The sequence below is a fragment of the Amphibalanus amphitrite genome, unplaced genomic scaffold, assembly GCF_019059575.1.
Source record: "Amphibalanus amphitrite isolate SeventyFive unplaced genomic scaffold, NRLGWU_Aamphi_draft 000421F_arrow, whole genome shotgun sequence".
In the NCBI taxonomy this organism is placed as follows: Eukaryota; Metazoa; Arthropoda; class Thecostraca; order Balanomorpha; family Balanidae; genus Amphibalanus; species Amphibalanus amphitrite.
This window is the reverse complement of record NW_024881915.1, coordinates 1881-22202: the sequence shown is the minus strand read 5'-3', so window position 1 is coordinate 22202 and position 20322 is coordinate 1881. Positions and strand designations below refer to the sequence as shown.

At 47.9% G+C, this 20322-nt stretch overlaps 2 protein-coding genes across 5 annotated transcripts; one reads left to right on the top strand and one right to left on the bottom strand.

Moving 5' to 3' along the window:
• The first annotated feature begins 440 nt into the window (after positions 1–440).
• Positions 441–5074, top strand: LOC122391106 (phosphorylated adapter RNA export protein-like). Of its 2 annotated transcripts, none has more exons than XM_043384770.1 (5): positions 441–616; positions 1108–1247; positions 3085–3652; positions 4000–4091; positions 4423–5074. In XM_043384770.1, the coding sequence occupies exons 2-5, from the start codon at positions 1176–1178 to the stop codon at positions 4816–4818; spliced, it is 1128 nt and encodes a 375-aa protein (XP_043240705.1). In that variant the 5' UTR covers positions 441–616; positions 1108–1175; the 3' UTR covers positions 4819–5074. The 2 variants fall into 2 exon arrangements, with proteins under 2 accessions (XP_043240705.1, XP_043240704.1); XM_043384769.1 differs by lacking the exon at positions 441–616 and adding an exon at positions 777–874.
• A 98-nt stretch (positions 5075–5172) lies between these two features.
• LOC122391105 (OTU domain-containing protein 7B-like) lies at positions 5173–14585 on the bottom strand. 3 transcript variants are annotated; one of them, XM_043384765.1, is made up of 10 exons: positions 14459–14585; positions 12451–12591; positions 11848–11991; positions 10000–10185; positions 9062–9193; positions 8146–8313; positions 7789–7888; positions 7351–7477; positions 6888–7128; positions 5173–6588 (listed from the first exon to the last, which is right to left on the bottom strand). In XM_043384765.1, exons 2-10 carry the CDS (start codon positions 12524–12526, stop codon positions 5777–5779), a joined length of 1986 nt encoding a protein of 661 aa, XP_043240700.1. In that variant the 5' UTR covers positions 12527–12591; positions 14459–14585; the 3' UTR covers positions 5173–5776. The 3 variants fall into 3 exon arrangements, with proteins under 3 accessions (XP_043240700.1, XP_043240701.1, XP_043240702.1); XM_043384766.1 differs by having other exon boundaries at positions 14473–14557; XM_043384767.1 differs by lacking the exon at positions 14459–14585 and adding an exon at positions 14326–14401.
• Positions 14586–20322: the final 5737 nt, after the last annotated feature.

Genomic DNA, 20322 nt, shown 5'->3' with positions numbered 1-20322 from the left:
ACGGTTAATCTTTGCAGCAGCCTTGCTGGACGCTTGGGACTGGGAGTCTCTGTTGGCCTGTTCGTGCCTCATAGGGCCGCCCGGCCTTGCTTGAGGTAGGTATTGTGTGTCTCTCAAGGCAAAGCTCAAGAAGTCTAGAAAAGGCCGCTGTCAAGACCCCGTGGCCCGTGAGGGCTGGTTTTGGTTTTGGTCAGGAAACCAGGTCTGGATTTGGTCCACGCGCTTTGGTGAATCCGTGCTAAATTTCGTAACATTTGGTCCTTTGGTGAAGAGGTTGCGGGGAAAAAACTTCATGCAGAGGAAAATATTTTGTTCCGTAAGTGGCGCACTTGTGACATTTGTGAGATGTTTACATTTTGAAGTTGTGTTCCAGAAACCTGCTTGCGTAAGACTATTGGAAGCATGATTGGTCAAAGTCTGTGAACCGTTTATCATTCACCAATCAACATCTCGAATAGATAAATATGGGAACCGCTGAACACATTTTTATTATCTTGTTATTGCAGCCCTTGTTGCCGCCTTTCCATCCATTGTGTGCGGGCGAAACGTTTATTTTCACCAGTTAGTTCATAGGGCCTTGGTTGGTTCTGTATATACCGTGATTTTTACGCTGATGGTAAGAGGCTTTGGACATTTTCACGGAGTGGCTAAAGTTTTTTTTTTAATAAAAGAAAAGGAATTTCGTGAGCTATTTTGTAGCATTTTTAAAATTGAAATGGCTTTCAACAGCCTCACAAAATCCTGGTATCAGTATTGGCGTATTGCCACTTGCTAGTGTGGCAGTATTTATATAGCCTTGGGCAGTGTCTAGCACGCGGCACTGGCCGAGTTGGATGATCATAGTTTCCCTAATATAGATTCCTGATCAGTCTCAGTAAGAAGATAGCATACTGACATTATCAAGCGTTATATTAATGATTTGTTCAGTGAAATTTAATGAAATGAAATTTAATGTTATATTAATGATTTGTTCAGTGAAATTTAAGTTTAATGCTTATCAGTCACCAGAATAGCAATCCTTCAGTATCGGTGAGTTAGGGCGCAAATGAAATAGCAATTGCCCATCGAGCACCAATTTTACTCACTTAATTTACTATCATTTTTCAGGATATGTGTCTCTGATTCTTGGCATCTGATACAGTAAGCTTCTCTTGCTTGAGATCCAGAGAAGCAAAATGGAGGTTGAAGATGGAGAAATCATTGAGTCTGAGGAAGAACTCCTGAAGGAAGCACCTGATACATTAGAGGTTTGTATGCATTCATGGTTTATATTCATGAACAATGCAATACTGTAAAACGGGGTGTTAAGAGACAGTTTTGAGGTGTTTTGTTACATAACTCAAGAAGGGTTGGAGATAGAAGCATCAAATTGTCAGCATTTTATGTGGAATTTGGTGCTTTACATGCCTGCCACATTAAAGTTTTTAAGATTTATACCTGTATAAATCCCGGTTAAGCCGGTCCCGTAAGCTCAGTTGGTAGAGCGTTGGACTCCGCGTGGTGAGAGCACGCGTTCCCGGTTACAACAGTCCGGGTTCGAAGCGCGACGGGCGCTTGACATTTATGGGCCTCCTGACAGGTATGATTGCGGTTGGTGGCAGGCCGTAGCCAGGCGAAGTCAGTGAGGGGACCGGCCGTGCGCGGCTATGTGCGCACGTTAAACTTTGGACTCTAAATTCTGCCATAGAACTGGAATTGCGCGATCGGAGGGTAGAGGGCATGGTCACCGCAACAAGCTTCGCTTAGCGGTGGCTCTGTCCTTGTGAATCCTTCCCATCAAAAGGTTCGGACTAAATTTATAAAAAAAAAAAGTATATTATTTTTTATTACTTTTCATCACTGTCCCTTAGCACCCCAATGTGGGGTGTTAAGGGACACCTATATTATTCCAAGAAATGGTCATCAAATGCCCACAATTAGGGTGTGGAAGGGCACACAATTTATTTATTGAAATGTTTTGCATATTCTGTCACAAAACAAGTCAGGTTCATTCACCACTAATGACCTTTTTAGCCAATTACGTGTAATGCAGTTTACACTTGTGGAAAATGTGCTAATTATAAGGCAAACAGAACCAAAAAGTAATCTTCTGTCATCAATAAAAACCCATGTTGAAGCTAGTCACTTGTCATTATGTTGCCCTCTTTGTTTTAGCCTTTTTATGATGACATCACATTTACCTACATCAGCCTCCATTGACCCATCATTGTAAAAGAGAGTGTGAGATGTTTTGTTACATAACTTAAGATATGTTAGAGATAAAAGCATGAACTTGCCAGCATTTTATGTGGAATTTGGTGTTTTCCATGCCTACTGAAAGAAAACTTAATGAAATTATATTTATATATTATTTTTATTTTTTCTTCTCTGTCCCTATCCACCTCAAAATATGCATGTACCCAGAAAAGAGGAAGAGGATGATGAATGAATGGGTGGATTTGCACAAGTTTTTCAGGAAACATGTGTAATACATGTGACAATACACCTATGCATTCATTTTCCCTGTACACCCACTAGTTTATGTGGTACACACAGAGTTTTGGAGATGTTTCAATTTTGTGAAAATGTAGCATGATTTTCAAATCCATTTTTGAACCAAATCACTTGCATGAAAAACCATACCATTTTGTCCTATGGTTAAGGGCAAAACAGTGTCAACTACCACACTGAAGTTTTTATTGAACCTTCTCAAATAAGGAAGTTAATATGACTCAAAGTTTTTCCCATGCAACTGTCCCTTAACACCCCACTGTCCCTTAACACCCCATTTTACGGTATGCTTAGTGCACTTACAATATAAATTGCACTAGAAATCTAGTTTCTCTAGCCGAATTTTCCATCTAAATTTCATCATAAAGCATGTTTGTCAAACCATGAAATGCATTGTTTGTCTGGTAATGTGAGGAGTTCTTGCATCACATGACAGTATGATAGTTAAACTGTTAAACTTAAAAGCATGACAAGTTAAACTGTTAAACTTAAAAGCATGACAGTACACATGACACTTGACATGGAAGCTCCTATTTTTCATGACCATCATCCTTTAGGATATGACCATCTGTGACTGTTTCCTTCCAAATACAGGTTTACACATGCTTGGAGCGTCCCGTGGCGCCACGGCCGCCGCCGATCCAGCCGCCACCTCTCGTCAGTGACGACTCAGACTCACCGGCGGCCGCTGACTCGTCCGACTCTGACTCTGACTCTGGTGGCGGCCGGAAACGGGCGCGCCCGACTCCCGCCGCCGCCGCCGCCGGCGGTGACTCAATGGACACGGGCCATAACGCCGAGTTTGCGGAGGCGGCGCGGAAGTTCCAGGCGCGGCGCGCGCGTCTGGCTGTCTGGAGCTCCGTGCTAGCCGAGGACGGCATCACGGAGGACCTGGCCGGCGGGCTCGGTCAGCTGCGCTCCGGGAAGCGCGTCGAGCGGGACGTGGAGTCGTACCAGCTGCCCGAGCTGCCGCCGCGGCCCGAGCGGCCATCCGCCGACAACCCGCGCAAGAGGGGCTTCCAACAGGCGAGCCAGGGCTGGCGGAAGAAGAAGGTCGAGTCGGTGGTGCTGGAGCCGCTGGCCGTCACCGAGGACAGTCCCACGGAGCAGGTGGCTGCCGACATCGCACTCAAGCTGCGTGAGGAGAAACCGGAGATAATCGGTGAGCTGCGGTTGTTCTCCGCTCTGGCATGGATTAGGTATTCCGCTCTGGATAGGGGAGCTTTGAGTAGGATCATGTTACTTTTTGAGTTAGTTTTGTTTGGTTGTTCGTTTTTTTTTTTAAGTTAAATACGCTGATCAAGCATTTAGATGGAATGGATTTTGTAAATGAAGTTTTTTTAAGATATAATTTTATGAAGAACATTTCTTGCTCCGAGCAAGTTACGGATACGCGTGTTTTGTCCTTTCGTTTTAGAGCAGATATAGATATTGCTACGCTGGGTATGACGTTTTTCGTTCAACTGCCTTTTGGTCTGTCTGTTCTCACACCGATTTCTGTCTTTTCAGCAAATGTAGTGAAGATCATCGGTACAAAGAAATCAATCGAATTGTTTGAAGAAACCAAGTCTGTTGAAGAGGGCGGTGGAATGCTAGTCAATGTAAGTATCTATTCATTACGTCAACTACGAGGAGTCCATGTCTATGTTGAGGGTACCTGTTTCGTTGGGTTGCGATAAATCCAAAACGCGCACCGCTCCAATTACACTAGGTCCGTTTTCGCTGGTTTTCAGGTCTGTGTTTAAAGCTAGTGGTTATCTCCAACTGTGATTCCGGTTTTGCACAAGGACGCGGTAGTCAACATTCCTTGCACAGGCCAAGCCCTGTTTGTCGTAGTGTCCTGCTCAGTGCTCACTGCTCAGAGTAATGTTGTCAGCGTGCGATCGTCACCCGTCAGCTCACCATCTCACTCGGCCCCTGTCCGTCTCACAGAACTGGTCTCGGCGGCGCACGCCGGGCGGAGTGTTCATCCAGCTGCTCAAGACGGACCCGGAGGTCACAGAGGAACAGGTACGGGACGTGTTCCGGGAGGACCGCCGGCAGCGCGACCGAGAGCGGAAGGTGGCCAAGCGGCGCCGGCAGCGCGCGCGGCTGGCCGCCGTGGCCGCCGCCGCCGGCGCCGACGGCTCGGGCCGCGAGTCAGGAGAGGCGAGCAGCGAGTCTGGCGACGAGGACTCTGACGCCGACTCGGAGGCGGCCCAGTCGGCCGGCAGTCGGTCCGAGCGGCTGGCCGCGGACGGAGCCGACGATGAGCCACCGGCCGCCGAAATGACGGAACTGGGAGACGGAGATGAACTGGAGGTGCCCAATGAGATCATTTTCGAGTGACGCCGGCCAGTGCGGCTGTGAGGGACGGGTGTGGCGATCGGCCGCTGCAGTGTTGACGTGCCGATCGCGTTATGATCATTGCTCTTCTACAGGCAAGCTAGGTTGCATTCAAGTGTAAATCAGTGTCTACCTCGTCATTGCATTGTCCTTGCGTGCCAGGCATGCGTTTCAAATGCCACTTAGTGGTGTAACGTACGATACGATTGGCCATTATATTATGACCGATGTCACCACAGAATACATCTCATGACGTCAAGCAAAGAAGTGATGGCGATATGCATCAAGTACCGAAAAACATTCATGCTTAATTTTCTCCAGCATTCATAACAGAACGCGCAGCACCATCACTCAAGCTCTAATTCACTGATGTATTACCGATGTCACAATATCGTGCGATACACTAAAACAAGTAGAAACACTCCGTCACCGATGGGGGTGACCCAGCCCTCCACCGTGGCTAGTGAGACTCTGTACGCGAGATTGCCGATGCGACAGCGGCGCCAATCCGCCCACTACCGGAAGACGTTGGCCCACGGCCGGGCGGGCCGCGGAGCGCGCCGTCAGGCACTTCGGGCCGGGGGAGGCGGTCCGGGCGGCGCGGCGGCTGGCACAACCATAGAGAGCTGCGAGAGAGCAGACGGCGCAGCCGAACGGGCGCGCCTGCCGACGCAGTGTCTAGCTAGACCTGACCAACAAAGCTCTAAAAGACTGCAGCTGAGACTGTGAGTAAAACGACTAGATCGTGCGCGTGGTCTGACCAACACATGTTTGATTGCAACATTACAGATCTATGGAGTAGGAGGTTCGCAGTTTGCACGTAACAACTGAAAGCCAGAGAGGCGCTCCTGGGCGCAGGAACACAGGGCACGCTCCGCGGCGGCGGAGGGCCCGGGGGCGCCGGCCCGGTGCAGGCCGGCTGAACACACTGACGTGAAGGCGGCGGCCGCGGCGGCCGGTGTCACTGGCCGCCGTCGCCGGGCCGCGGCGGGTACCGGTCGCTGTAGAAGGTCGACCGGCTCAGATACAGCGTCGGATCCGGCTGGCCGAGCCGCGGCACCAGCGGCATGGTGCGCGTGCGCGCGTACTCGGCCGGGTCCGGGCCGGCGTAGAACGTGGAGCGGCCGACACCGTGCGCGCGCCCCAGCTCGGGCCGCGCGCCCGGCGCCGAGCCGCAGCCGCACTCCCGCCGCGACCGCTCCAGCTCGGCGAAGCGCGCGCGCGCCGACGCCAGGTAGTTTTTGATCATGTCCGAGTGGTACTCGTACTGTCGGCTGGTGTCCAGCCGGGCTGCCAGCAGGCAGTGGCAGCGCGTACCGACGGCGGCGGAGCCGGCGGCGGCCGGCCGCGGCGGCTCCTCGCCCGTCGAGCCGCGCCGCCGGCCGGGCGCCGCGCCCACACGCTGCGTCAGACTGCCCAGGTTCTCCCGGATCTTCTTTCCCATCGACTTGCCGATGCTGCCCATGTGTTTGACGACCGTCTGCAGCTGCAGGTTGGCGTTGTCGGGCCGGCGGCTGCCCGGCGCCGTCAGCTCGGCTGCCGAGGAGGGCCGCTCGGGCCGCGGGGGCACCGGCGGCGGCGAGCGGCGCAGCGGCAGCTCCGCCACGTCCAGGTACTCGCGCAGCAGGCTCAGCTTGTGCTGCGGCTGCAGCGTGAGCCGCGCCTGCGTCACCGGGTCCGTCTCGTCGCTGCCCCAGGCCACGTCGGGGCCCGGGTCGACCACGAACTGGATGGGCAGCAGCACGCCGTCGGGGTCTGTCACCGGCACCACGGCTGCCGGGCACGGAACACGGGCGGCGGTCACACAGGTCAGTCAGGGCACAGTGACGGGATAGGCTGGGGCGACCCCACTGAAATGGCACAAGGCAATGGCATTGTTCACATCGAGGATTCAGGCCAACTGCACGATCAGCCGTTCACGCATCTGACTCGAACAATTAGCCCACCGGCGCTAATACGATCTCCCCGCAAGAATCGTCAGAATATCACTCACTTCCACCTTCATGAATAAGCTCCGGTCGCTGCGATTCCGAAATTGTGAATCACATTCACGAGCAAAATATTTGGCTCACCGTTGGTATCCTCCGTTCCCGCCGCTCCGGGCGCCGCCGCGTCCCCGGCAGCGCCGTCCGCCGCCGCACCGGTTGCCTTGGAGACGGGCGTCGACTCTGTTGCCATGGCGACCAGCGCCGAGAAGTGTCCGGCGTCGAAGGCGAGCGCCAGCGGCGAGCGGTGGCACTCGGCCGGCGGGATCTCCAGCGGCAGGTAGATGCCGCCGAACGGGATGGGCGCCAGCGGCTGCCCGTTCACATCCTGGAGGGGACAGCGATAGAAACTGTTCAGTGTTCACGTCTTTGTGCGAGTCTAGGGCACTGTTCAGTGTGTAAGTCCCTGCGAGGGTAAACAGAGACGCTTCACACTTCGGTGGGGCACGATCAGAGGGATCTTGTTTTTAAATCCTAGTGGAGTATCGGCCGCCGCTCAGTACCTACCCGCCAGATGTAACGCCCAGTCCCACCAGCCGCGGTCCCTCACCTTTAGCGTTGTATCGGCGACGACGACGATCGGCCGCCGGAGGATGTGCGCTAACACCAGCACGTGGATCTCCTCCAGCGACTCGTACACGGAGAGCGGCGGCGGCCCGCCGTTCAGGGTCTCCTCACTGTACGGGGTGGGAGGGGCGCCGGACCGTCAGAGGGAGGGGAAGGGCAGGCGTGACTGCGGCGTACACAATGAATAATAGATAGCTCACGTCACGGAAACCGGTGGCGGGGTATTACGGAACACACACGCCCACGGACCGATAAAGGACCGCTGACGGAGTGAGAACAAAGAGGTTCGAGCCTGTTCATCAACTACATAAAGACATTGAGGTTAAAAATGCCGCTGACATTTAAGTGCAATGTAACACTGAGCTCCAATGAGCTGCACAGCTGTTCCCCCCAACATGCACGTCGTCCGTCATGTACTGACCGGCACTGAGCGCTGTCTCCGTTTTGTCGCGGGTCGCTGGAGGATATCGTGATGACGTTTTTCCACTCGCGCTCCCATTCCTCTTCAGAGTACACCAGACCTGCCACCAAACGGATGGATACTCAACAGGCGTTATAAGGGAAGGGTCAGGGTACAACTCACGAGCAGCGCAGCCATAACCCTTCGCTCAGCCATGAAATAATGCGATTATGTATATTGGTCGGACGCAGTGCTGAATGCTGATCATATGGACACACGCCAACTCCCAACCACACACCACAAAAAAAGAAATTTCCGAGACGGTCAGCCCGGAGGGGGATCATCCTGTCCCACTGTCCCGTCGAGTTCATCGCTCACCGGCCTCAGTGTTTTGCTGCGCCACCTGCCAGCGCCAGCGGCGCCGGAAGGCGGCCACGTGCGGTCCGTCCGTCATGTAGGGGCGCAGCGCCTTCCGCAGAGTCAGTAGACGGTCGTGGAAGCCCCACATGCCCAGACTGGCCGCGTGCAGCAAACAGTTGCCGTCGCCTGATCGGCACAAAGACACGCGAATGTTAATACTGCACAAATAAAGTAAAAGCGCGCATTGAGGCCACTCGTCAGGCCCGTCAGGGGTTTATCGATGGTTTTGATTTCGAGCCTGCATGGAGCCAAATAAAATGCTAGGGGCGGGGGCGGATAAACGTCCGCTCCGGCCATTCATACAACGTCGCTCCGACTCCGGAACGAACGTGACATTCACTGCACGATTCAGACAACGGCGATTCAATGCTACCATTGTTTTAGCGAACTGGTGGCGAACCCTTCATTTCAGAAAGGCTACCCTGTTCCCCGACTCCTGGCTTCGGGATATTAACGCCCATAGATGTTTTGGCTTCTCTGAATTACCGCAATATTATCCATTAAGCAAGTTAACCTCACAGCGCAAACACTTTACTGCTGCATCGTTAACCATGGATGAGCCCAACAGCGTGCCTTCTGACATATACTTCAGGTGGCATACAAACAATGACTCAACTCATATCAAACAACTGCTCCACAGAAAGGAAAGCTTTAGTTATGAAACGTCGCGTATAGGGAGAAGCTTATGCTAAGCCTGTGAGGCGCGACCCAGTTCCGTGAACGAGGACCCATAGCTGGCAATAATAAGTGAAAACATTTGTCTCAAGAAAAGCGCCTGTTAGTCAGTCATAACCGACTACTCCGTACCTGTGTACCGACTTTGAATGGTGACCTGTGACCTGTGACCTGCGCCGTGACCTGTGACGTCACCCACCTGAGGTGGCCAGCGGCCAGAGCCGGGGGCACACGCCGGCGTCCGCCCACCAGTTGAGCCGGCCGGCCTGTTCCAGCGACACCAGGGTGCCGCGGTCCAGCAGGTCCTCCTCCAGGAACCGGCGGAACCCGTCTGGAAGCGATCGCCCCGGGCGGTTAGAGCGGCGGAGCAGCGGGGAGAGGGCTTAGAACCACAGAGGGAGGGCGAAGGAGCAGATCGCCGAGAACAGGTTGACGGATAGACGGGGTTGAGGTGCTGGGGATAAGAACAATCGCTGTACTGGACGTTATTCTGCCACCATACACCATTCATGACCTGGACAACTGTACAGTGTAAATTGGCACATTAGCCAGTAACATAATAATCGACGTTCGATCATTAATTGCTAAAATGGCGGTGAATATGCATTATGCAATTGCATATTCAACACAAAGAACCGAGCCTTGCACTAAAGTTGCATCAAGTTCGCAGCCTGTCTCAGTACGCAGCAAATTATGCAAGCGAAACTTCGGTCGTGACGGCGCCGAGTGACAGCCATCGATCGGATTGGGCGCAGTGGCCCACGGAAGCCGTACCGAAACCTCGACAGACCCGGCCCCATATTGGTTTAGTTTGACAGCGCCGGACGCTACAAACGCAGGTTTCCCGGACGAACGGTCAAACAGAGTTTCTCTGGAGATTGACTCTCAACACCAGGCGCGTCGTCGGTTGTACATATGTGAAAAAATAACATCTTATTAACGTAATTTTCCAGAATCAATACCAAGACGTCAAATCAAAATAACATTGTTGCGAAAAGCACACAAATATTTCCAATACAAAATAATCGGAGAATATACGGTTTAAACCAAACGTAACTAAAAGACGGCGAGTTCCAAGGCCGTCCTACTCCGCCGCCCGTCCACGCCCATCCGCCGGACGCGCGCCGCGGACCTCACCTTCGAAGTTGGTCATATCCGGCAGCAGGAAGGTGTGGTCGGGGGCGTCCAGCGGCGCGCCCGGGCGGCTGCCATGACCGCCGCCGCCGCCGTCCAGCACGTCATGGCGCGCCAGCTGCGAGCGGGCCTCGGACACCAGACGCACGTTGTCGGTGGCGCGAGAGATGCCCCTGCCCAGCTTATGTTCTGAGGGCGTCAGGGTGGGGTAACGGTCAGCGCATACTGAGTACTTCAACACGGGAATGGCAATGCGCGTCCCGCTGGACTATTCACTTTTCAGCCTTATGCGCCCAGCTGGAGGGCTAACTTCCGAACCGATAGTCGTAGAAAGACGGGGAAAACGGCAATCGAAAGCTCTCAACAAGGCGGATCTTAAGAGCCGATTTTTTTTGCTTAAGTAGGTCAGAGGTGAGGTCAAGGTCAGGTCAAGGGTACAAAATGCAAATTTCTACAGTATCGGCCTTGCACCGTAGTTGCCGAAGAATGGACTGAGACTGGTTGCCCAAAACGTGTTCTTAGGCTACCAAGACAATATTCGTTGCATACAATATCATGCTAGGTCAAGGTCAAGGTCAGGTCAGGTCACCAAAAACGAAATATAAAAAGGGGCAAGTGCGACGCATGTTTTATGGGTCATTTTATTCATAGAATTCAAAAGGCACACTCAATAAGTGCTATGGACCACATCTGGATCAATTTCATGTCGGGGTCAGGTCAAGGTCCGGTCAAGTGAGGTCAAATCTTGAAATTGGTTGTTAAGACCTAAAAAGATGTCTATCTGATGCAGTTTTTCACGGCGAATCGAATGGTGCTATTGTTGTTTCTGTACGAGGTCTAGAACGTCCAAAAAATCTTTTTTTTCAAAAAATTTACGACATCATAAAATCCCACATTTTTAAACCTATTCTCCTAAAAAATTGGTATGTAGGTGCACATAGACCACTTCTCTGACATATGTTCCGGTTTTTCGATACTCAAAATTTTGGATGTTATAATTATTTTCCCAAAAGTCAGTTTAAAAGAAAAAAAAATCGGGCCAAAATCCAAAATTTTCAAAAAACGGAGAAAGCCATTTGATAGACAAAGTAGAATCACGTAGAACCTTTTTGTTACGCCTTGATTCCTTTAAAAATGAAGATGTTAGCGGCGTTTGAAGTTTTGCCGTTTTTGAGGCGAAAATGGCGCGACATGACGTCACTTAAACGTCATTTTCTTAAAAAAAACGAAGGATTTCGCTCAAATTTTCAGAGAACGTGTTAAATTGATGTATGATAAGGTACTGAAAGTTTGACGTCGCTGGCGTAACGCGTTTAGAAGTTATAGGCGAAAAACAGGAGGGGGCAGATTCTGCTCCCCTCCCCCCCCCCCCCCCCAGCGAGGCACGGGGTAACATTGCCTCACTTCGATGCAGAACGATGAGTAACTTCCTTAAATACCATGAGACAGCTGTCTGGCTGTGGGCAGTGTAGGCAGCAAACTGAGCTCATATTAAAATAAAACCATTCCCGGAACTCGGAATTCACGTAAATGATTGAAAAAAAAAAAATGTTCCGGATGAATGGATGGGTGGCTTTGAGCCTCCATGCCTCGCAGGGCTAAGCGGTGCTTGTTGTGAATGACTCCACGGACTCACCGGCCACCGCCCGATGTTGACCTCGCCCGGTTCACCGCTGATAATTTTGATCTAAATTTTAACGCATCGCTGACGGCCCTCCCAGGTCTAGCGCAGCAGACTGATTGAAAGACAAGACAATGCATGAGGCTTCCCAGTCTCTCCATGCCCATCCAGTTCAGGTGTCCTCGTTGGCTGCCTGGCAGGACGTGATGCATTCCACTGGATCAGCTCACCTGAAGGCAGTATCTCCACAGCCTCGGCTCGCTGCAGTTTGCCCGCGTGGTCACCCTCCGGCGCCGATACAGGCAGAGGAGCCGGCATCAGGCCCTTGAGATAGTAGAATGCCTGGGTGGCTGCCTTTAGGTCCCAGTGCTGGTCTGAAAGGGGAAGACCAATTACAGTGATCGACACACCACGACATAAAGTATAGCTCAGCTTCAGAATTCACATTTAACAGATCAGAAAACACTAATGCTACAGTTGCATGCAATTGACATTACACTACAACATGTTTGATTGTGATGTTTGATCTTAAAAACTTGTTGTTTGTGGTTATTTTAACAAATGTAGGTACCTACCTACTTTAGACTAATAGAATGCGCTAACAATTAACATGCTATCAAACTAGAAGCTTGATGTTATGGGTGAGTAAGATTCTGTACAGCAGAAAACTTTCACTATTTTACAGTGGACACCACACAATACTGAAATCAATCTGACCTCAGGACATAATAAACAGCTTTGAGAATATCTGCTTGCAGGTTATCGCCCTGAGTTTGAAGTAAGTTTGGATGACACCCAGCTAATTATTTGTGCTGAGGCTGAGTGGCACCCACCTTCCAGGAGGTCTCTGGCCAGTCCTGGCTCAGCCCCAGTTGAGTTGACAAACTCGGACAGCAGCAGTGACTCCATTGTCTGACAAAACAATGGCCTCAGTCCTCATTGGATACGCTGGCTACTTCACTGTTGTAGAAAACCTGAAACACAAAAACATTGTTAGCAGTCTTGTTCAGCCCTGGCGCCTGTCCCTATCTATAGCTCCAGATATCTGATGAGTTTTAATTTAGTTCTGAGTTCTGAACAAGTAGCATATCTACCCTTTACAATGGTCTCTATAAAAGATCAGAGTTCTACCTAAGTTCAAACCTGCAATTTCATCTCAGAATATTGATTTGTACTGAAGCTGGATGATTTCATTGACCTTGGAAAAGCACCATATCCACTACCTATGGATTATGCATGAGTTAATCATACTGGGTCTGTTTCCAGTGCACCCCCAGCCTCTTTTCAGTTTCTCTGAGCTCCTCTCAATCAGATTTTTCATCACTGCTAATCTCCTCCTCCCTCATCCCAAACAAAAATTGGTTTTCTGAAGGAGGCTAAAAAAGACATACACCTTACCTATTGGTGGAGATAATACAGATGAGTTGTTAATAAGAACAGCGCAGCAGTGTGGAAACTTAAAGGGACCCTCCCACCTTCAAAAAAGTTAATGAATTGGCATGAAAGTGATGTCCCTTGGTTCAGAAAGAGCGAAAACGAATATCTACCAAATTTCACCGAAAAATATTCACTGGTTTTCAAGATATTAGGCTTTTACTTTTGTTTACTTTTTGGGATCTCCCGTTACTAGCGACTTTATTTGGAAGCAATAATTTGGCAGCCCTAAAGTGCGGCAGACGTTGCGCGCAAAGCAGCGTATACCACCACGTGTTAACGATGGTTTTAGTCTAAGATTTAAAAAACGTTAGATCTCCGCTGACGTCACAAATTCTAAGGGGGCATTCCAATGCATTAGCCCCTTAGAATCCGAAAACTGCAAGTTTGAAATTCCATATCTTCGAATTAAAGCATTTTTCGATGTTGTGAGTGTCCAAACCGGTATTTGCAGGTCATGGCCACCAATTTGGCTATCTCAACTCAAAACTAATGTTAAGGTGGGAGGGTCCCTTTAAGAGATGACTGAGGAGGCTAGGGTATTTGTGATATGTGAATATCAAACTATTCCCATTGTTTTTGTCTGTTTTTTAATGAAAAATGTTGTCTATCAATCAATATCAAGATGCTCTGTAACTCACCAAACTGTACAACCAGCAAACATCTCAGAGCTCAGACTCATACCAAGTTCCTCTCAAAAGCATTCAAGCCACAGTTGAAAAATGATGTTTCTACCAACTTACCCACACATGCTTTTTTATTTCTTTAGTGGAGTCTGAAAGCAGGGGGCCTGGGGCAATTGGATCAAGGCTCTTGAAATTCACTTTCACAAATCAGTACCTAATCACATGACACTTGTGGTGTTTATGTGTTTGCTTGAGCTGTGCAACACTGCTTTGTAAATGCTTGAGAGTTGAGATGCATGCTTTTTGATGCAGGTATGGTGCTTGCCTTTTTGTTGAATAAAGCCAAAGTTATGGAGCAGCGCACGTGAATGGTCTGAGTCTTTAAATTACTGCATGGCTAGAAGGCTTGGCTCGCTGCACAACACTTACCCAGTGGTAGGCAGCAAGAGGGGGAGAAGTTCTATAAAGTCATGTGACCTAATGTGCCCTCCGAGTCTGGCACCCTGTTTTCAGATTCCACCATTTTTTAAGGGAGCAACAGTAACAAAATAATGCAAAACTCAAAATTCAAATGTCAAACAAATGACAACTAACTGAAACTGAAGTTTTACCCTTATTAACCTCTAAGACCTTCAAAATAATACCCACCAAATCCCCAATGAACCACCTTGACCTGAAAATGAAACATCTATCTCAATCTTGATTTTGATCTACTTTTCGAATTTCTGATATAAAAAAAAACTGAAACAGGCAACAGCCCACACAGAAAAATACTTCATACCTTTATCCACACACCATTTTATAGCACACTTCCATCTATACGCCATCAAATCACTTGCACAACACGAAAAATGAGATTTTACGTCCAATGTACCAATCCGTCATTCATTCATTCATTCGATTCATTCATCACGCACCCACCCCATATCCCTGTGAACACAAATGAACGGACGGATGCTGTTCGATGAGCTTTGGGCGCACGAATAACCGGAGACGATTCTTAATCTACACCCATTGATTCTGGATTGTTTCATGGTAAAAAAACATTTTTATTTAACTTTTCTTGCTTAAAAACAAACCTAAATGAAAAATGGGCGTTTATAATGTAATATTTCACCAAAGGTTACGACTAAAATGCCCTAAAATTACTAAATTCGCTCCATCACCTTCTTATATCGAACAGGACACATTTCCTAGGATTTGGTGCGCTGTTTTCGTATGAGCTTCCATATTAAGTTATTCATAGAGTAATCCCTTTATATTGAGCAATGAGTTTTCAAGGAAAAAGTTAAGCACTTACAACTTTTGCTTAACACATGCTTACTGCAAAGAAAAAGCAGCTTTGCTTTCATAAAAAATGGACAGGTTAAAGCCCTCACACAGGTAATAAATAAATACTTTATTGCAATACGTTTTCGTTTTCAAATTTCTTTCTGAACATTCTGCATTCTTCAGGAAAAAACTTTATATGGTAGCTGATAGCGCATTCATTATGGTTAACCGCTAAGGTAAACAAACTCCAAGACGGGGAGTCGGGGGGCCTTGGCTGACGTTGTTCTTAGCGTTAATTGCGTTAATTTTTGCTAATTGGGTGTGACTGCGAAAGTCACATAGATCTAGTTGCACGCTTTACAAGTAACTACGTCATTAAGGTATGTGGAAGGCATATGATGTTAATTGAAATGGGTTGCAAAGAGTTGTCCCAAAGCTAGGCCAATTAAATGGATTTTTATTGTTATTTTTGAACTTCTATTAAGAAACACCTTTCTAGTTCTTTTTTTTTTGCTTAAATTACCCACTACCCAGTCTGCAAAGTGCAAAGTATGGCAACTTTGACCTGATTTCTCATCGGGGCAGGTTCAGTCGGTGACACTACAGGGAAATAAGCTAAAATTAGAGCGCTCTATTTATTGCTCCCGCTACTTCACCGTCTCCCATAGGGTCCTGTGTTGAGCTGGTGTCGAGGCTCTAAAAATGACGCCGATTTTTGCACCCTTCTCACGAAAACCGCTCGGACCGCCTGGAAACTAATTGTTCCGCTCTAAAAATTTCATGATCGACGGGAAAATGAACGAGGAAAAGATTGGTCCTGAAATAATTCTGAACTCCCTGTAGAACATATCGAAATATGGCTGCAAACTAGGAGCATGTCAAAATCGACAAAACAATACAAATAAATTTCCCGGGATTTTTTTATTTTCCATGCATCTGTGTATGAAATCAGTCGGTTTTTCGGAAAGATCGTCTTCTGTTTAATAAATAATTCCATAATTGCAATCGAGAATAAAAAACATTTCTGCTGTGACAGCAGTTTTGGCATTGTGCCAGTAGTGTGGCGTGCGCGGTGCTGCGTGGTCGTCGGGACGGAGTTGTGAGTATTTTCGGTGTTTTAAATGGTTGATGGCCATTTGAACCAGCTTTATATTATTTCCTACCAATTTTTGCATCAAATTATTGCTTTGAAAGACCATTGAAACCCCTCATCTCTTCATGAAATACGATCATATTAATCGTCGACGAAAATGGCGCGTGACTCCATGTGGGTTTCGATGGAAATAAATCGTAAATTAAATAATATTCGATGATAAGTATCATATTCTAGTGACACGTTTTCATAAAATAAGGCATAAACTTTGCAAGGAAGTCAACACTGGATAATTGGATTCTTATTTTGCTCACATATCCTTGTGGTAGTCAAATGGCTCAATTGTTAGATAAATGTAAATATATGTTTTGGCTTGATGTTTGCTGTGAAACCACCCAGCCACTTGCTGGTTGAGTGGTTTTCTGATAATTACCTGATAATCATTTCTCCTTTTCCTTAAAAGAAACTAAAATTATTTTCAAAGTAACCCATTTTTAGGAAAGGCGGCCTGCTCATTGACATTTCATGTTCTTGTTTTGTTATTGCTGGCAGTATTTTGATACAATAATGCAATATGATTTTTTTTTGTGTAATAATAAGACCTAAGACAAACTTAGTTAATGCGTCAATCAAACACCCAACAGAAAGATTGTGAGTCCTTGTGACGTGAAGTAGAAAATTCTATGAATGTGTTTTATAGAATATGCCAAATTTTAAATTATTTTATTATTTGACACTGATAGCTGAGCATGTGAATTATGCCACAATATAATTTCATTTTCTGGTATTGAAATAGCCGGCAGTATTTTACTTCAACAATTGTAATATATATGGAATACATGTTGTTATGTTATGTTAAAAGTTTAATAACAGCCAACAGAAGGGGCTGTTTCAGCAGATAATGTTTGTACCTTATGCATTACCTTTCTTTTCTGCAGGACCATGCTTCCGCTGGGTGGTTGACATTTGCCTCCTGAAGAAGTTGAGCAACATGAAGACCACCAGATGAGGTGTCTGCAGTTCATGTGGAACTCTGCAGACTACAAGTGTTATGCCAACCACAACCAAAGTGCTGTGATCATGGAGGCATGAATCTCATAATAACACTTCAGATTTGCAGTTGTATCAAAGTGTGATTCAAACCACCTGTGGCATCTCACTCAATGCGTGAACAGTGCGATCATTGTGCAGTGTTCAGCTGCAACTAAGACATATTTTATTAGTGACTTGTTTTGCAATTAGCCACCAAAAGCATTTTTTTTTTTTTTTTGGGCTGGCCGCTGTAATATGTTGTGCACTGCGCAATATTGGTAGTGTTTTGTCACTTGTCAAGTTGTCAGTTGTGCATGTTGCCTGTTTCTCTGCCCTCAGCCCTCATATCAGTTAAGTGGTGAATCGGCATCACTCAGTCTCCCCAGATCTCCATTGACTGTCTGTCAACCACCTAACTTGAGATGGTATTTGCTAATAGTGTCAGAAAGGAAGTGATTGTAGACATTTTTAGGAATATGAGCTCCGTTTCATGCGTGTTCCAGTGGTCATTTTGTCACATGTCCCATAGTGTAATAAATGGAAACTGTTGTTCCCTTTTGAAGGTAGGTACTCGCGGATGCGGAAAGCGTTGGGCTTAATTATTAAACGCACCCTCTTATCAGCGACGCACGAAATCGACAAATATCATCCTTTTTAGAACAGGAGGAAACGAATACTTGTGAACGTAGCTGTACCTACAACAGTGCATAAGGAATTGAAATTCTGGGAGTTTTTGAAATTCGGAGAAACTCAAGTTGTCGACAGGTATGCCCCCTTGTACGTCAAAGACCGCTTAAAAAACAAACGTCTACAAATGAAGGCAGTATTCGTATGTTCGTTGTAATTGCAGCAGCCTAGCAACATGCATTGCGGCCCGATGGCGAATTAAACTCGTGCTCAAAAACTATGCCGGTAACTGCCAATGCACTTAGGTCATAGGTGAGGAGAGGAAGGGTTATGTCAAATGTCAACATCATAGAAATGGCTTCATCTATTGAGCTGTGCCTATTGTACATAATTCAACCAATCTATGCATTTCGTTTCTTGCAATCTACTCATGCTTTCACTCCAGCTTCAGAGTAATCATCCCATATTGTACGTCTTAAGATACTGATTTCTATGGCGGTTTGCAATTGCTAGCCACGTCTTACCTCAGTTTGGTGGCCCCGCATCGGCCCCGCTCGGCCGCTCTAAAATTGACTTACGGAGGAGGATGGTGGCTTTTATTTTAGCTTCTCCGCTGACTGCGGGGAGCGCCGTCGCCGAGGTAGAAGCAATAATTAGCTTATGTTTGGGGCTAATTTCCACGCTTAATTAATATTTTAATGTTATTTCAATTAATTCATTTTAATCTTTGACGCATTCTCTTTCTATTGATACCATCCACCGGTCTGAGAATTACTGCCTTGCTGCGTAAGGGCCGATAAAAGATCACGTTTTTAGGGGTATCTCTTCAACATGGGGCAGGAGCAATAAATAGAGCACTCTTATTTTAGCTTATTTCCCTGGTATGTCACCAACTGGGTTGGTTTGGCTGGTGCAGATTTGAAGTTGGTGTGGTGTCAGGTGTGGTTTGGTGTGGTGTGGTGTGGTACTGGTGGGGTGTAGACCCACGCCGCATTTGATGTCTCCTCGGACGAAGAACATTCTACACAGAATATTCTATTTGCGTTCGGTGCAGCACACAGTCGGATGGCGAGACCGGCCATTTTGTGCGCCACTTAAACAATGTGCGTCAGTTAAAAAAACAAATTTATGTTTCCAAAGAGACCACTCACAAATGTCAACAACTTCTGCAAACAGCTGCTGCGCCACTTTCGAAGTATGCACCATCACTGCCACTCTGCCCACCATGTAACGGAAGTTAGCAGGGATTCAGCAGGGGTTCAGCAGGGATTCAGCAGGGATCGACGGCCCCTACGATTTCGCTGAATTTTGGTGTAGAGATGCAGAATGGTGTCCTCTATCGAAAATCCTAGTGCCAAAATGCGGGGAATCCATCAGGGGGGCCACAAATCCCAAAAAACAGTATGCCCTCAGGGCACAATCGACGAACTTTGAAAACCCTACTTCTAGCCGTCAAAACAGCTAAAAATGCACGTCATTCGAAAGAGGACAAAATTTTACGTACAACGGTACCAAATTTAGGGGGCTAGCGCCCCCCTGAACCGAACAAAACAGCTTCAAATATATGGGCCCGGGAGTATGCCCTCGGGGCATAAATAAACGTTTTCAACCATTTCAGGCCTATAACATCGACAAAATCCAGCAATATGCACATCATTGGAAAGAGCGTAATTTCCCAAACAAAAAACCCAAGTAACATTTTTCGATGGGGCCCACCTGGGGCCCACGGGACCCAATTGAAATTTGGGGCCCAATGGGGCGGCCCCTACGATTTTCTTCAAAATTTGCACAGACACTCTCCTGGGCCCCCTCTTCAATCTGGCTGAAGAAACCTACCGGGGAATCCAAAGGAAGGGGCCCAAAGAGGGCCCCAAAGAGGCCCTTTCTAAGTATTGCCCCTAATATCGCGACCAACCCCGGCAATATGCACATCATTGGAAAGAGCGTAATTTCCCAAACAAAAAACCCAAGTAACATTTTTCGATGGGGCCCACCTGGGGCCCACGGGACCCAATTGAAATTTGGGGCCCAATGGGGCGGCCCCTACGATTTTCTTCAAAATTTGCACAGACACTCTCCTGGGCCCCCTCTTCAATCTGGCTGAAGAAACCTACCGGGGAATCCAAAGGAAGGGGCCCAAAGAGGGCCCCAAAGAGGCCCTTTCTAAGTATTGCCCCTAATTTCGCGACCAACCCCGGCAATATGCACATCATTGGAAAGAGCGTAATTTCCCAACAAAAACCCAAGTAACATTTTTCGATGGGGCCCACCTGGGGCCCACGGGACCCAATTGAAATTTGGGGCCCAATGGGGCGGCCCCTACGATTTTCTTCAAAATTTGCACAGACACTCTCCTGGGCCCCCTCTTCAATCTGGCTGAAGAAACCTACCGGGGAATCCAAAGGAAGTGGCCCAAAGAGGGCCCCAAAGAGCCTTTCTAAGTATTGCCCCTAATTTCGCGACCAACCCGGCAATATGCACATCATTGGAAAGAGCGTAATTTCCCAAACAAAAAAACCCAAGTAACATTTTTCGATGGGCCCACCTGGGGCCCACGGGACCCAATTGAAATTTGGGGCCCAATGGGGCGGCCCCTACGATTTCCTTCAAAATTTGCACAG